Here is an 18,529-nt window from a genome sequence, read left to right on the forward strand (position 1 = left end):
CCAAGGCCGATGACGCCGCGGTTGGAAACGGTTCCGGTGGCGCTTGGGGTTGCCGCCGACGCCAAGACTGGAAGAGGTGGTGGCGCGGTGGCTGGTTTCGGTGGCGCAGTGGCTGGTTTCGGAGGAAGCGGTGTTCGGCGATGAATGGGAGCGCTTTTCCCTCACGCGCGAAGAGAAGAAGAAGAAGGGGAACGTGGTGTTGTGGCCGGCGATGGCTCCGGTGGCGTCTGTCGTCGTTGACGACGCCGCGAACCGCGGTTAGCGGTGGCCGGTTTGTGGGGAGGCTGAGTCATGGCCGTGGGTGGCAGAGATGAGCGTCTCTGTTTTCTTTCCTTCAGAGGAGATGACCCTGGGTCTCAGGGCTGCCTACACAAATGAGATGAAGTTGGAGGAACCCCTAATGGGTTTCTGATTAGGGTTAAGAGGCCTTGGGCTGGTGCGGTTTGCTTCCCATCTCTTCCTGCCACACGTGCATCTCCATTCGCACCCCTTTTCATTTGGGTCGAAGCCCAGTTTGTTTCTGCAAACAAAAATAAAAAAACAGGAATTGGGCTTGAGCACATTATTTCAGGATGCACCTCCAACTTTACTGCTGCACCCCTATCTTGGGACCTAGATAAGAAATCTCGAGTTGCACTCCTGGTTTTTTATTTCTGCACCCCTATTCTTATTGGGTTGTTCTCTTGCTTTATTTTTATGCTTTTGTTCTTTTATTTTTATTAGTATTTGTTTGGTTATTAGTTTTTACTGTATGTAACCCCTTTGTATGATAACCCCACTCCTAGATCTTGTCTTTTATTTTCATTTTAGTTTATTTGCTGCACTTTAAACACGAAAATGACGATAATAAAAATAATAATAAAAAATTACAAAAATATTTTAAAGGTTTAAGCACACGTGTGACCGCTCGCGTCGTCCTTGTGCTAAAAACCTTTTCTTCTTTTCTTAAATAAAATATCAAAAATATGTTTTAAAGGTTTAAGCACACGTGTGACCGCTCGCGTCGTCCTTGTGCTAAAAGCCTCTTCTTCTTCCTTAAATAAATTTACAAGAAAAGTTTTAAAGGTTCAAGCGCACGTGTGACCGCTCGCGTCGTCCTTGTGCTAAAAACCTTTTCTTCTTTTCTTAAATAAAATTTCAAAAATATTTTGAAAAGGTTTTAAGCACACGTGCGACCGCTCGCGTAGGCCTTGTGCTGAAAATCTTTTCCTTTTCTTCTACAAAAGTTAAAAATCAAATAAAAATATTTTGAAAAGGTTTAAGCACACGTGCGACCGCTCGCGTAGGCCTTGTGCTGAAAATCTTTTCCCTTTCTTTTACAAAAGTTAAAAATCAAACAAAAATATTTTGAAAAGGTTTAAGCACACGTGCGACCGCTCGCGTAGGCCTTGTGCTAAAAAACCTTTTCCTTTTCTTTTACAAAAGTTAAAAATCAAATAAAAATATTTTGAAAAGGTTTTAAGCACACGTGCGACCGCTCGCGTAGGCCTTGTGCTAAAAAACCTTTTCCTTTTCTTTTACAAAAGTTAAAAATCAAATAAAAATATTTGAAAGGTTTAAGCACACGTGCGACCGCTCGCGTAGGCCTTGTGCTAAAAAACCTTTTCCTTTTCTTTTACAAAAGTTAAAAATCAAATAAAAATATTTGAAAAGGTTTAAGCACACGTGCGACCGCTCGCGTAGGCCTTGTGCTAGAAAACCTTTTCCTTCTTTATTAAAAATACTAAAATATTCCCAGCTACAAGTAATCTTTCAGCTAGAACTACGTGATCCTTGATTCTCCATCAAAAATGGAGATACGTAGGAGCAAGGCTAGTCCTTGTCAGGTTCACTTCCCAAAAATCCAAAATCAATTCCAAACAAAATTCTCAAACAATTTCTTAGTCAAAATTTTCAACACAGTTTCTGCTAGAACTACGTAACCCTGATTTCTCATTTTGAATGAGAATACGTAGGAGCAAGGTCAATCCTTGTCGGGCCCAAAAAAACTAAAAAATATATTTTGTTTATTTTTATTTTTATTTTAGGGATAGTTAAACATTTTGAAACCCACATCAAATTCGCGCATTTAGTTAAAGGTACTGCCTTCGGGCAGGCGCTGTAGGGTGCTAATACCTTCCCTACGCGTAACCGACTCCCGAACCCAGAATCTGGTTTTCGTGGACCGTGTCTTATTATTTTATGGTTTTTTCCGTAGTTTTCCAGAATAAACTATGGTGGCGACTCCAAAATCTCTTTTCAAAACCCGTTTCTTTTTTGGATCGTCGTCCCGTCGCGATTCCGGTTGCGACATCCACCATTTCGCAATATTGACAAGCGTGGTTGGGCCGTAGCAATACAAACGAAGCCTAGAGGTCGCATAGACTCAAATGAAGTTGAGGAAGATGTAGCCTACCAACTTGACCAAATGTCACAATCACAAGAAATTATCGAAGTTGAACGTATAACCGCATTGGTCGACCCTGATGGTGATGGAGATGAATTAGAAGCAACAATACAAGGTGATGAAGAACAAGAGGAAGAAGAAGAAGAAGAAGAAGAAGATGAAGAAGAACAAGAAGAAGAAGATGATGGTGATGATGACGATGAAGAAGAAGAACAAGAAGAAGAAGACGATGCTGAAGATGAAGATGAAGATGAAGATGATGATGATGATGACGATGATTGAATGTTGAACATCTATTGTAGCAAATTGGACTATCATTTCATTACCATTATCTAAAATACCATCTTTAAGTTGTTTGCAATTACTTATACATTGACTTTGAAAACAATTCATCCTTCTTTATTTGTTTATATTTTTTTCGCTTTATTTGTAACCATTTGAGTGCAGTAATGACAGGACAAGGTTCAGAGCGTCCTGATAAAGGAAAAGGGGTAGCAAGGCCTACAAAGAGGCAACGGCAGGCACCAAAGTATGTACTTAGGGTGCCTGCTAGACTACCTACCCCTGCTCCCGGTAGTACATCATCTGTGGGGCCTTCTCCTACCCCTAGTATACAGACTCCTACACCTGCAGTACACCCTTCTACTACCACTGCAGTAGACCCTTCTCCTCCTCCTGCAGCACACCCTTCTACAGCCCCTACAGCAGACCCTCTTCCTCCTCCTATTATTGCCACCCCCACTCCTCCCCCTATTGTTATTACCCCCACTCCTCTCCCTGACCCTACTTCTATACCGTCCTCATCTTCTGTACCTCCTTCTGAGACTGTCACACCACTTGGTGATCCAGATTCAAGTGGTGATGCTGAAGATGTTGACCCGCCCCTCCATGATCGACCATGGATTGAGCCCTATGGTAAAGGGTAAGTTTATAATCTGTTGATATCATTTGATGTTTAAACCATATTGTAATTGAAATGAGTTTTGTTATGCAGGTTTATTCCATCTAGGGTTGCTTCCCAGGCCATCACACGTTCAATAAAGCAACAGTTTTTAAGTCCATGGCCTACTTGGGGAGCAATACCTCACGACGACAGAAAGGCATTCTGGGAGCGTTTTCAGGTGAACAATCCACTAAACTAATTGTCCCTCTTATTTTAGTATGTTCTGTAATCAATGTTTGTTCTCTTTAATGTTACAGATGAAGGTGCAGTGGAAACCTGAACATGAAACTCAGATACACAGAAATTTCCACATGAAAGCATCTCATCGGCTGTCAGAGATGTTTAGGGATGCCCGGAATGCAGCACAGCGCCCTAACTGGCTGGGTGAGCACATTTGGAACTCTTTACTGGCCCATTGGAATACAGTAGAGTTCCGCAATAAGTGTGCCAAAGCCCAGCGGAACAGAGCGTCTGAAAGGGGTGGCACCCTGCATACTGGTGGGTCGATCACCATTCATGAGCATGCCATTCGTATGGTATAATCTCATTACATAACTTTTTCTTTCATACACAAGTTATGTATATTGTATTTCATATGTACGCTTGTAATTCTTAATTATGTTACAGGCACAGGCTCTAGGACGGGCGGTCCATGTTGATGAGGTCTTTGCACAGACTCATGTTCGGAAGGGAACTAATCAATTTGTTGATGAAAGATCTCGGAAGACTCATGTAAGCAAATAACACTATTACTAACTTTTTATTTCTGTTATACTATCGTTCTCTAACATTGCTTTTAATGTTTCAACAGGAAGACTTTTCTACGAGACTTTCACAGGTTAGATCTGAACATGAGTCAGCTCCTACACCGGATGATGCCAGTAATGCAGATGATGACATCCGTAGGACACAGTGCTGGATCGACATCGTTGGTGGGAAGAAAAAGGGACGAGTATATGGTGCGGGACAGCTTGCTGCAAACTATACAGCATCCAGAGGAGGTACTCTGAAGCACCAGCCTTCTTCTTCCACCACTACTCCTGACGAGGTTGTTCGCCTGAGGCAGGAACTCCATCAACGTGACCAGGAGATCACTGATCTCAGAACAGAGTTTACGAACTTCAAGGCCCTGATCATGAGAGTCTTGCCTGAAACCTCACAGGAAGTACAAAATATCCCTCTGACCCAGCCACGAGCCTCCTCATCACCTGCTGCCACTCAGCAGCTCACTTCAGTCCAACCCTCATCAGTCCAACCCTCATCAGTCCAACCCACACCAGTCCAGCCATCAATAGAGGAGCAGGATGATGAAAATCATTCTGATGATAGTTATGTACATTATTAGGTTTCATTTTCTTATTACTTGTTAGACAAACATTTGGATATTAGAACATTTTCAGTTGATATCATTTCAATGTTAGATGTACTTACAGACTTTGGATGTTACAACATCCTTGTGTTACATTGTTTTATGTTTGAACTACCCCATACATTATTTATACATTAATGGATGTCTTGTGGATTATTTGATGTGCATTGGATATTGATCATTGATTGGATCTTTGAGATGCACATTATGCATGTTTGTATGTGTTTGAAAACTGTTATGCAGGTCTGTTTGTAATTGAAATTTGTTATACAGGTCTGGGTTGCACAAGAAAAACCATTTTGCTGAAACCTGCCCTGCATTTTACCGAAGGCTTTTGCCCTTCGGTAAATGCCCTCGTATGGCCATTACCGAAGGCTTTCGCCCTTCGGTAAATACCATCGTATGCTCATTACCGAGGGCTCCTGCCCTTCGGAACTTACCGAGGGCTTTCGCCCTTCGGTAATTACCGAAGGCTTTTGCCCTTCGGTAATTAGCGAGGGCTTTTGCCCTTCGGTAATTACCGAAGGCTTCTGGCCCTCGGTAATTACCGAAGGGCGAAAGCCCTCGGTAATGGTTAGCGACAGGGGATTTACCGAAGGATTTTTGGCCGCCGATAGGCCTTCGGTAAACACCCATTATCGACGGCTTTTGGCATTTTCCGAGGGCTTCTGGCCTTCGGTAATGCCCTACTTTTTTGTAGTGTACGTCTGTTTTTGACTCATCCATCCATGTTTGCAAATAATGTTGTCTGTTTTGAAGTGTGTTACCAGACGGTTGAATGGTCTAAGGTTCAACAAATCCATACATGGAAGACCGACCTTGGTCTAAAACGATTGTGTCCATGTACCTAAAACAACAAAGTTAACTTGTTAGAAACTATAAGAATCTAAATAAATAACCAAATTGACTATCTTACATGCACCACAGTTGAATGATGGAAATATTTAACATCCTGTCTCCCCCAATCACCTCCAATGCATCAAAGAATGTGATATAAATGGGCACATGTGGGGGAACACCAAATACTCTCAAATCCCAGTATAGTTTTAATTGTGTTTTCTTCAACCTGGGTAATTTTGTCATTAGCTTTAATAGAGGATCATCCTCCGCTTCATCCATGTCATCATCTTCATGTATGACTGTATCATGAATTGGCTGCTTCTAAGGACGTGTGAAATGAAGATAAGAATTTACGTCAAAGAGTTATCAACAAATATTTGAAGAATAAACATAGAAATACTAAGGAAAAAGACATTATACCTATGGAGTAGAAATGTGTGCCATGATCAATGCTCTAGGCCAGGCAATAAATGATCCTATGGCCTCCCCCGCAAAGTTAATTTCTAGAGTGGGTATAGGCACCTGAGCCTGGGGATCCCGAACCTCTTAAATAGTCATACGCACGTGCTAATGGTAATATGGCAACACCATGAATAGTCTGCCCTCCCTCAAGCACGCGTCCGACAGCCACAATGCGTGGGCGATCCCCATCAACCAACAGCTGATACTGACCACTATACTGAGTGGGTTCTACAGCAGAGCATGATCCTCTAGTGCTGACACGAGGTGGTGTGGGAGTTTTAGCGGCCCCCATGTTGCCTTACGTCATGGAATGCAGCTTTTCTTCAAGCGCTCTTTGTATTTCTTTTTGTTCTTGTAGCTGCTCCATGAATCGTTGCTCCATTGATCTCATGCTTTGGTTGAGTCTTTCCTCCCACTAAAGATCCATATGCCTCAGTGTCTCTTGACTCATTGATGGGGGGTTTTCTGTATATGGCCAAAGTAGTCACGAAGACCAATCGCCCTAGGAACTCCACGTACACGTCCTGAGTGCTCGGGCCTTCCAATGGTCGTTGTTAGAATGTCGTCCCTACCTTGGCCAGCAAATGTGTCCTAAGTCTGCTGCTCAACCAACTCATCCTGCACATAAAAAAACAATCGTTACTTAGAAGGCATGCTGTGATAGATACACAATCAAACAACTGCTTATAATTTGAACTTACATATCTCTGTGAGATCAAGGCAGCTGAGGAACATGTCATGTTCCCATCAGATTTAGTCCAAGCAGCCTTCCATAGCTCGTACCTAGCAGGTGTAGGTGCTAGGTCCGGCAACTCAAGTCCCAAGGCATCCGCTCTAGACTTTCTAAGTTTCTTTTCCAGTTTTGCATAACCACCTCGTGATAACAAGTGTGGTGCATCATTTAGCCTTTGTCTTTCGTGGAGCACCCTTATCATATTCTTCACTGATGCGACGTTCATTCATCCAGCTACAAGTGCATCAGTATAAGTTTTTTAACTCTCACAAGGTTAGGCCCTACCCATTCAAAAAAATTAATTTTCATAATTTGCTAAGACACGTGCAAAGAAGTCTACATGATAAAATTGATAAGATTTCGGCAGTATTTCGCATTGGTCTCCGAAATACATGAAATGAGAGTAGTCAACGATGACCATAATCAAATATGCATCTAGAGAACAACACAAATACTGAACCGAAATTTTATCAATCTTATCCATAAACTCCAATTGACATGTTTTGCAAATTATGAAAATTAATTTTCTCAAACTGTCCAATCAGACAATTCAAATTTTAACACAAACGATTAAAAGATTAATCGTTTGTGTTAAATTTCAAACGGGAACTAAGTGTCACTCAATGATTTGATACTTACATTAACATATCATAATTATAATTACACAACTATTACATGCATATTCAAAAGCCAATAACACATGCATACCTTAGAGTCAAAAACATGCATACACAAAACCAATAACATGCATACAAAAATCCTTTATCAACGAACAAGCTAACCTGAAAAGTAGATTCCAAATGAAAGGGAGGGAAATCGAGGAGCGCACGGCCTAAAACGTAGGCCAAAAACAGTCAAAAATGTCGCCCAAGAGCACACAACAAACTGCACCAAAACGCACCAAAACGCACCAAAACGCACCAAAAACGATTTTTAATTGGTTCAAATCAAAGATATTTCATCATAGGGAAGACGATAAAGAGTGAGCGTAACTGCTCGCGGGTTCGCGTTTTAGTATAAATACTATTAGACGTTCGGTACTATGGGGCCCCGACGTTTATAATCCTATAGACGTCGGGGCTATCACTAATATGACATCTTTTGGGATTTAAAATTGATATTCGCGGGGGGTTTTAGACGTCCGTGGGAGGGGCCCGGACGTCTATAATATTATAGACGTCCGTCCCCCCCACAACGGACGTCTAAGAGGCTGAACAAATGAACGCTTCAACTTCCCTGTCAGCCCCTTACACGTCCGTTGTGGGGGGTGGGCCGGAAGTCTATAATATTATAGACGTCCGACCCCCTCCACAACGGACGTTTAAGGGGCTGAGAGACAATTAATTCTTCAACCACCTCTCAGCACCCTAAACGTCCGATATGGGGGGCCGGACGTCTATAATATTATAGACGTCCGGCCCCCTCCACAACGGACGTTTAAGGGACTGAAGACAATTAATTTTTCAACCACTCTGTCAGCACCTGAAACGTCCGATATGGGGGGACGGACGTCTATAATATTATAGATGTCCGTCACCCCACAACAGACGTCTAGAGTTTCACTTATTTATGGATATGCCACCGGTTAATTATTTACGTTGGGGTTGTTATGGACGGACGTCTATGGGGTGACGTTAAAAGTCATTTTTGCACTAGTGAATTTACATGAATGATTAATTTATATGAATAACTAATCTTATTTATCTGTGAGTAATTTCAAATTTTGACGTGTTAAAAGATTAAAAAAAATTAAGTGACATTAATAATTATTTTAATATGATAAATACTTTTTGACGACAAAAATTAATTATAATAAAAGTAGAAAGAATTTTGATTAGAAAGGAAAAAGCATTTACTTTACAATTCTCAATTCCGTTGGTAAGTCAACAAAGCTAGGAGCACGAATAAGATATATTTGATAACAAAAGTTTCTTTCTACTTTTGCTTTTGGCAATCCACTATTTCAAGCAGACGTTTCCGAATTCTAGTGGTTGAACAATTTGAACGCGTAGCATATTAAAAACAATTTTGCATTAAAATATGGACTTCTATAAATAATCTTGCGATCAAGGTCTCTTATAGTATCATTACTAGAAAAACTCAGATTATAATTTTCTCTTGCACTGGGATTATCTTATTTTCGATTAAGATTTTTCTCTAGACTAATTATAAAATGAGATGCTAAAATCCAAATGACAAACATTTGAAAGGAAATACTAAAAAAATGTGTAAGTTGTAACGGTTAATTTTGTGTATTGTGTTATTTTTAATGGCCGATATTTACAGATTTTTAAAAAGTCATTGATATTATTATAACGAAGTATAACATGATAGTTTAAAACAAACCAATTTGGTTTTCCCACTAATATACTACTACACCTTCATCATGCCCAACACTTCATTCTTCTTCTCTCACTATGTTTTGCACCAACTTTCCTTCAACCTATGCATGACGTGACGAAGGAGTCCCATTCAACACGCCACATGCCACACGTCGTATGCTACCACACAAAAATACTTTCATTTTGTTCAAAATAATATTTTTTTCTACACCTCCTTTTTCATTTTCACTAGTGGTGGGCTCTACTACGAAATGAAGTCCAAATCATACATTATTGTATTCTGGAACAAGTGTTTCGAACAGTATTTGCATATATGAAAAATGCCTTCTAAAACACCTATTCTTGGAAAAAAATTTCATACTTTAGATCCTAAAATACATTCCAAAATATGAAAAAGGTTTTTGAAACATATATTCCAAAAATCATTTATTGATCTAAAACTACATTTCGGAATATCAATTCTAAAATATGTTTTTAAATTATGGAATGACTATTCTGGTGTTTCGAAATGTATTTCTAAATCCTAAAATTCACTCTGTAGTGGTTTTTTTTCTTGGAGCTACACTTTCTTCCTCTGGCTTGGAGGTGCGCTTTCTTCTTATGGTTTGGAGGTGTGCATCGCGATTGGAGATGCACGTTCATCTTCATTTCACTGGACGCATTTGCAGCATTGCAGAAGAAGGTGTGACTTGACTCGATTATTTGGTGTGAATTCTCGTTTCAACTTTTTTCTTGGATCGATTTGATTCGGTCTTTAGTTCCTACATTAAATTACATTAGATTGTAATCTTATCTCCGTTAGGAAGTTAATCAAATCACATTCTTGTGTTCTCTTGTTTTACCCAACCCATTGTCTTTTCAGAACATTCAAAAGATTGTCAGTGGTAGAGAAATTGAAAGATTGTATTATCTTGAAAGTGTCTCACAACAAACTCATAAAAGAGGGTTGATTTGTTTTGTGAATGATCACCTACAAGATAAAAACAAAAAAGAAATTTGGTTATGGGATAGACTATTGGGACATCCCTCTTTTTGGTTATTTAAAAAAATTATTTCCATCACTTTCATAAATGCAATATTTCTGATTTTTTTGTGAAACTTGTGTTATGGCAAAAAAATCATCATGTTGTGTTTCCTTTAAGCAATAACAAATCTGATTTTCCTTTTTCATTAATTCACACAGATGTTTGGGACCCTGACCCACAATCTACTCATAATGAAAAAAATGGTTTATCAGTTTTGTTGATGATTGTACTAGAGTAACCTTGGTATATTTGCTTAAACATAAAAGTGATGTGTGTGATGTGGTTCGTTCCTTCTATCATATGATTGTTACACAATTTAACACATCTATTAAGGTTATTCGATCAAACAATGGATGAGAATATTTTAAGACTGAATTAATAGAGTTCATGAACTCTAAAGGCATATTGCATCAAACTACATGTCCTTATTCACCACAATAAAATGGAGTGGCTGAGAGGAAAAATAGACATATATTAGAGGTGGCAAGATCACTTTTGATAGATGGTAAAATGTCCCATCTCATTTATGGGGTGAGGCTGTGAGCCTTGTGGTTTATTTAATTAATTGAACCCCTTCTAGTGTGCTTAAATTTCGAAGTCCTTTCGATGTGTTGTTTGATCATTGTATCCTTTCTCCCATAGTTTATTTACCACCTCATATTTTTGGATGTGTTATATATGTTCACTTACACCCACATCAACGTATAAAGCTTGAAGAACGAGCTATCAAATGTTTTTTTGTTGGGTATGGGTCAACTCAGAAAGGTTATTCGTGCTTACCATCCACAATAAAAAAAAAATTATATTTCTATGGATGTGACATTTAATGAGCATGAATTTTTTATGTTGATTCTCCACTTCAGGGAGGCAATAAAAGTGAAGCGCATAATAATTATGTTAGTATGTTTGATATCTGAGATATAAATTTATATTGTGAAGATAAATTATCGTGTGAGGATCATTCTGCTGGAAGTGAGCCAATCCTAAATGTGGACACTTCTTTTCTGGATAATACAGTGTCTTCTGATCATAACCAATTGGCTCAATCTTCTCCACCGATTCAGCTTGGCTCTTCAGAGGTACCTTCTGATCCTATCTCTGCTAATACTAATTTAGATGAAGTTGATCATGGAATTGATTCTTGTATGCGTGAGACCACCATCACACCAAACACTGAGTCTACTACTGTTCAATATATTCTTCCACCTCGTTCTAATCATGGTCAACCTCCAGCTAAATATGAACCAGACCTCCAAGCCAAAGTTAAAGAAGGTACTATATGGATTAAAACAATGCCCAAGAGCATGATTTGGAAGGTTTACCAAGTCTATGAAGGCTTTTGGCTATAGAGCAAGTAAATCTGATCACACCTTATTTTTTAAGAGAGGAAAAGGAAAAATTACAGCTTTGATATATATGTAGATGACATGATTGTTACAGGAAATGACCAAGATGAGATTTCTAGCTTACAACAATACCTTGCATCTGAATTTGAGATGAAACAACTTGAAAACCTCAAATATTTTTTGGGTATTGAAGTAGCTAGATCAAAACATGGTATTTTTCTGTGTCAAAGAAAATATATTATTGACTTACTGATGGAAACTAGGCTGCTTGGGAGTAAACTAGTTGATACACCAATTGAACAAAATCATAAACTCTTTTAATGTTCAAATTCAGCAAGCATAGACATAGGAGATACCAAAGGCTAGTAGGAAAATTAATTTATTTGTGTCATACACGTTCAGATATCACCTATGCAATAAATGTTGTTAGTCAATTTATGCATGACCCACGAAAGCTTCATATGGATGTTGTTGAGAAGATTTTAAGATATTTGAAGTCCGCTCCTGGAAAAGGGAATTTTGTTCTCAAATCATGGAACCTTAAAGGTAGAAGGGTACACTAATGCAGATTGGGCAGGTTCAAAAGATGATAGAAGATCACCTCTAGATACTTTACTTTTGTTGGAGGGAATCTTGTAACTTGGAGGTGTAAGACCCATGAAAAATATTTATAATAGTAAATTTTAGCATTTTATTAGTAATAATAATTTTAATGGATAGAAAAATGTAAATTTTGGATATAAAATTATAGTAATTCTAGAAGGAGAGGTTCAAATTTTTTTATAACTTATTTAGGATTTTTTTTAGAAAATTAAATAATAAAAAGTGAATAGTGAATAGTAAAAAGTGAATAGTGAATAGTGAAAAAAAAGGATAAGAATTTCTTAGCATGGAAGGAATTAGAATAAGAATTCCTTAGCATGGAAGAAATTAGGATCAGATTTAATCAAGTAGATGATTAAAATATTATTTTAAAATAATATTAAAATAATAAATAATATTAAAAAATTAATGAATAGTAAATTTTTTTACCTATAATTAGTCATGGGAGGGAAGAGTATTCTGCACCAAGAGAAGAGGAATCAAGTGAGAGCTTGAGAAATAGAGAAGAAAGAGTTAGGGAGAAATTTTTAGTTGCAAGAAGAGTAGAGGTTCTGAAGAGTTTTCGGGGAAACAAATTCGGAACAAGAGATTAAGTCTGGAATAGAGGTAGGGGAGCTAACTTTTCTATGCTTTTATATTATGATTTAGTATTTCTATGCTTTTATATTATGATTTAGTATTGTTTTATTACTATTCATGTCTTGAAATTCTGTGTGAATACTGTTAATGCTTACTGTATGTTTATCTATATTGAAATTCAGTGTTAATATTATATGTTGTTGTTTTGAATCTGTAAATAAGAAATTTGTTAAAAACTAGTTGAGGAACACTTTGGCTAAGGAAAGACTTGGTACTTAAGTTGTCCATTGTGACCACCTCTCTTTCCTAGAAGTCTACTCGACAAGTTTTTAACTTAAATCTTATTGAACAGATTATGTACTGTTAATTTATTTTGTGATATATTCAGTTTGTATGATTTCTAAAATGATTGGATTTTATTGCGTTTGAATTATGCATTTGAACATGGTTGTGAACTATAATGATGTATGTGAGTATGAATTGGACATCTCAGGGAGAGATGACTGGAAGTGATTGTGTGGGGTGTTGTTGTCGTTCTGTATAACTGTATGGAGCTTTGAACTGCTATGTCTATCCCTACACTCAAAGCATTGTCCGTGCTCACATAGAGAAGAACAGTGTAAGTGGTGAGAGTAGAGGGAGGTCCCCGTCTATAGTCTTTGAATTTAGACATAGACAGGTTGTGGGATTTACCTTGCTAGTGTTGGGGAGGGCCAGCTGAACTATGCAAGTGCAAAGATGACCAATAGTTCGACAGTTATACAAATCCGGATGAGTCATGTGAGTGTGTGAGTCGTGATTTAATGGGTATGCTTCATTTGTTCTTTTATATGCAACTAAGTATGATGACATGGATTAACTGTACTATATGTATAACATGCTTTTATATCTAGCTCATCCTTGCTTATGTGTTTATGTTGTTTGGGTATGTTTCTTTGGTGATTATAGTTTCATAAGCCACCACGAGTGCAAGACCCGCCATAGCTCGATTCTAGTCCGGACGAGTCAGTCTATAAAGCAACGAGTCGTGTGATGTCATTTTACCATGTTTGAGTGATTTTTGCATATCGTGTGAGGTTGAATAACATGCTTTTTATGTCTAGCTTACCCCTACTTGTTTGGGTATATGCAGTGATCACCCACTTGGGTGGGAGCAGATGGCAAGGAGGATACTTTGGAAACAGTCCTTGATGGGGACGGCAATGTTGCGGCTTAGATTCGCTAGCTTTTATTTGCTAGTTTTGAAGAACTTTTGTGCATTTAAAGTTTTAAATTCTCTGTAAATTCTAGGGAGAAACTCTAATACTCTAGTTTTCAATTCCACGCTATTCTAAGGATGACTGTAATCCTTAAAATTTCTCTTGACTGCTTTCCTATATTATGAAATGATGACGTCTTTATTATATATGCTTTCTATATATAATTGGGATGTCACAGGAGGAGTAAAAAACAACTTGTAGTAGCAAGATCTAGTGTTGAAGCAGAATTCAAAGGCAAAACACTAGGTGTATGTGAACTTTTATGGATTAAAAATGTGCTATCAGATTTGGGCTTTAAACCAAATGAAACTATGAGTTTGTATTGTGACATTATTTCAGCTGTAGCAATTGCTCACAATCCTGTGCAACATGATAGAACAAAGCATGTGGAGATTGATAGACATTTCATCAAACAGAAGCTTGAAGCTGGAATAATTTCATTTCCTTTTGTAAGATCAGAATTGCAATTGGCTGATGTTCTCACCAAAGGAGTGTCAAGAAGATTGTTTAATGAGTCTCTATTCAAGTTGGAAATGTGTGATATCCATGCACCAACTTGAGTGGGGGTGTTAAGATATGTCAAATATTCTATTAACATATTAGGCAATCAAATATTATGTTAGTTATAATTTATATACTATTATAATTTGTGCATATTTGTGCACTTGTAATTCCTTTAATAGATGAAGGATTATAGGATCTTTGTATGTGTGTATATGTGGTACTCTACTCTTTGAAATAATACATTAGAATTATTCTTTAAACCTTTTTAGTATTTAGATCAAACAAACTCAATTTGACCTTCAGTCTAAAATTACTCATTTAAACCTGTGATCCAAGTCAACTTGGTTGGATTATTTGGCTCGACCTGTTTTAACGGAACTTTTTGGATTCTGGTTCACCCTTTGCCCTAGACCTACTTGACTTAATCCATGACCCAAACCGACTTGGCTCAATCTTTGACTCGATTCGACTCAACTTGATGACATTGATAGGCTGTCGTTGAAGCTATCAAATTAATACTACTTTTCAAGGCAACTTCAGTATTGCCAAGTAGTATTCAAGAAGGTAGATAGGGCTAAAGTAACCCTGAGTCGTCTCCCAACGAACACGGAATTGCTTTTGAATATCTGACTCTTATGTTATGCAATGCTTATGAATAAAAATGATGTTTGGAGAATGTTTAAAGAACAATTAATAAACTTAAAAACAGTTACGATGAAATAGGCTAATTCCACTGCTTTTCCAAGATAGATTCATCATCGGTTATTCACGGATAATTGTTCAATTGATTATTGTTTAAGTTTCAAATTAATTAAAGTACATTCTTAATTAATTTGAGGGCGATCATGCATTTAACCAAAGTAAATTCTCAATCAAATGCAAAACCTTTCTAGATTATTCACAATAAATTCAACCAAAGTACATTCTCAATCAAATTCTATTGTGTTTAATCATATCTATTCTTAAATCTCCTAACCAAATTAAAAGCTAATCAATCAAAGTAAATTCTCAATTGATTATAGTTGAAATTATTACTAATCAATCAAAGTACATTCTCAATTGAAAGTAAAAACCATTTAATCATATGAAAGTTTCTAAATTAAATCAAAGTAGATTCTCAATTAAACCTAGAAACCCTAGAACTCATATAATCAATATGCATGTAGATTCAAACACATTATGATGGAAAAATCTTTGCTTTTAATTTGATAGAGAGATGAAAGACATAGAGAGAACAACTTAAATCAATAATCAAAATAAACAATTGCATTAACTCAATCTAACCTCAGAATCCATAATGGAATTACAGCAGAATTAGCCCTAGATGCTTAGCTCTCCATGAATGGAGTTGAATACAAGATGAAAGAAAAGTGAGAGGAGTATGAAGAATGAATGTATGAAGTGAAGTCCCCTTTTCTGCCTCCCTTGGGTCTCTTTATATAGGCTTGATTGGGCTTGGACTTTGAATAGTTTGTTGATAAGATATTTTCTGTTGATATATTATATCTTTCAAATATTCATTAGATTAAATCAGTTTCAAAGAATATTTGATAGATATTAACTTAATTATCTTATATCCTATATCTTCCAAATAACTAAAAGATTTAGATAATGATAAAATTATTTGGAAGATATTTTCTGTTGATATTCCCAAATTAAATTCAACAACTGAATTTTATCTTTTAGATTTTCTGACTTTCCAAAATTGCACAAATACCCTGAAATTTCCTCTATCTGCACTTTAGCCCCTTCTGAATTTTCCAAATAAAATCTGACTTTGGGCCTTGAATTGCCATTTGGACCAATAAAACTTATATTCTCAGCTGCACAAATAAACATTAGAAAATCCAAGAATAATTTATGCATTAAAACTCACTTTTTACGTCTCTTATTTTCCAAAGCCAATAATTCCAATCATCACAAATTCACTTAAAATAAACCATTTAAACACAATTATCCCATCAAAATTTTAATTTTCAAACATAAATGTGGGCATAAATATGCACTCATCACACCCCCACACTTATCCTTTTGCACTCCTGGGCAAAATTGATTAATTCCAAGACTTTGTTCTGAGTCATTTTATTTCATATTTGCACTTGGATCAAAAGAATGAGTAGCACTAGACATAGATCAATCATTTAGGCATTACTTTGTCATGGACATGCAAATGGAATCACTTTATTCTTCACACATGAGTTAACCTTTTTGAATTCCCAAGAAAATCAAATATGAAAGACAACACTCAAGTCAACATGTATCTATTTCTCCTGAACTGTCTCAAGTGTTTTTCGCTTGTGTTTACACTCAAAATACCCATGTAAGTAGACACCCTTGATATTTAGCAAGACTCTAACATTCACACACTTCAGTAAACATGCAATTATTGATCATGAGGGCTTTTTAAGGTTTTATTGAGGCCAAGGCAAAGGTAGGAAATTTTCTTGGGAATCTGAGCTTTTGAAATTGACATAGAAAGAGTAATGACACTTGATTTCAAAAACAACTCTATTTCTTGCTCTTTTAAGGAAGATTTTTTTTCTTCTTTTTTTTTTCTCTTTTGTTTTAAAACTTCAACTTTTTCATCTTCCTTTTTACCCTTTTTATTGTTTTGTGGGTGAGGTACTCACCCACACACTTATTCATCACTTTACTTTTAACAGAATCCATTACTCTTTCTTCTTTCCTAAGGTAAGGAACATATGATTTTTCTTCTTTTCTCATTTGACAATGACTGGAAACAAGAAAAATAGGCTTAAGGCTCAAAGAGGGTTCCAATGGATTAATGTTAGGACAAGTTTATTTGGCCAAGTAGCTAAAACAAGAAATGCCTCAATCATATCAAATCATGCATATTCACCTCTGTTGCACAACATAGAATCAAGCTAACTATTAGAGTATCAACAAAACATGGGCAAATCACACAAAAAAAATAGGTATGGCACATGGTGGTCCATCCTTAACATTAAGCCCAAAACTCACATGGTTTCAAATTTCTTTCACAAAAGATTTAATCAGGAAATTCTCAAGTCAACTCAATTAGCAAATCATAGAAGCAATCCACTCATATCAACATGACTCATTTTTTTTTCTCTTGAATTCATGATCATTCCAGTTACTGATTCAAACTCTCAAATCCAATGCAAATATTTATTTAAAACAAACAAAATAGACAAACAAAATAGGGAACAAAATTAATTGTTTCCCCACACCCCCACACTTAAACTATGCATTGTCCTCAATGTATGCCTTATATATAAAATGCAAAGAAAAAGTATGGGGGAACTTACCTCCTTCATGGTGGAAGGAAGTAGGACTTCATTGGAAAAGTCATCCTGGATAGGAATGTTATCTTTTCCTTTTTCAATCCTACTAAGATGGTCAACTACTACATTATGTGACCCACCTCTGTCTTGAATAGGAGTCAACTTGTCCTTCTGGTTCTTGACCATTGTGATTCCATATTTCTTGGGAACCACATGTATAAGGTCCACCCAAGTGCTGTCAGAATTTGAATATTTAAGACCTGTTTGTAGCAACTTGGTGTCCTTTTTCTTTACAACCCCCATCAGTTGAGGATTTAGTCTTCCTTGAGGTTGTCTCACTGGTTTAGCATCCTTCTCCAAAACGGGTGGCTGTACCACAGATGGCAACATCTTACTGCCTAAGGTATTCTCGGCCACCTTAACATCACACTCGGACGCCACAAAGGTATCATCTATTAATACCGCGTCCTCAATATCACCTGCTTTACAGTTTCCTTTTTCGTCCAAAATTAGGGACGACATATTTGAAAAAGAAAAATTGTTTACAACATCACTTGATAAATCAATACAAAACAAAGAATGATCTTTAATCTGGTGCTTCCCAGCTTCCAACACGTTGAACCGCACCTTCTCGTCTCCTATCTCCATTGTCAGTGATCCTGCATGCACATCTATCTTGGTTCGTGCTGTCATCATGAAAGGTCTTCCCAAGATAATAGTTGTTGGACTGATTCCCTCATCATCCTTCATGTCCAAGATATAGAAATCTGCAGGAAAAATTAACTTGTCTACTCGGACAAGAACGTCCTCAAGCACACCTGCAGGGTTAACTGTGCTACGGTTGGCCAGTTGAATGACCACACCAGTAGTCT

At 37.1% G+C, this 18,529-nt stretch overlaps 1 protein-coding gene across 1 annotated transcript; it reads left to right on the forward strand.

Moving 5' to 3' along the window:
- The first annotated feature begins 9 nt into the window (after positions 1–9).
- LOC148190562 (uncharacterized) lies at positions 10–11,449 on the forward strand. Its single transcript, XM_088102817.1, has 6 exons — positions 10–132; positions 3,587–3,865; positions 3,957–4,061; positions 4,141–4,494; positions 10,964–10,967; positions 11,040–11,449. Exons 1-6 carry the CDS (start codon positions 10–12, stop codon positions 11,447–11,449), a joined length of 1,275 nt encoding a protein of 424 aa, XP_087958943.1.
- Positions 11,450–18,529: the final 7,080 nt, after the last annotated feature.

The sequence above is a fragment of the Vigna umbellata genome, unplaced genomic scaffold (genome assembly GCF_029865625.1).
Source record: "Vigna umbellata cultivar VRB3 unplaced genomic scaffold, Vumbellata_1.0 scaffold_763, whole genome shotgun sequence".
Taxonomy (NCBI): Eukaryota; Viridiplantae; Streptophyta; class Magnoliopsida; order Fabales; family Fabaceae; genus Vigna; species Vigna umbellata.

Coding starts and splice junctions, on each gene's coding strand:
- LOC148190562 (XM_088102817.1), top strand. CDS start 10: ATGACGCCGCGGTTGGAAACGGTTCCGGTGGCGCTTGGGGTTGCCGCC. Junction 133..3,586: donor CTGGTTTCGGAGGAAGCGGT/GTTCGGCGATGA, acceptor TTAATGTTACAG/ATGAAGGTGCAGTGGAAACC. Junction 4,062..4,140: donor AAAGATCTCGGAAGACTCAT/GTAAGCAAATAA, acceptor ATGTTTCAACAG/GAAGACTTTTCTACGAGACT.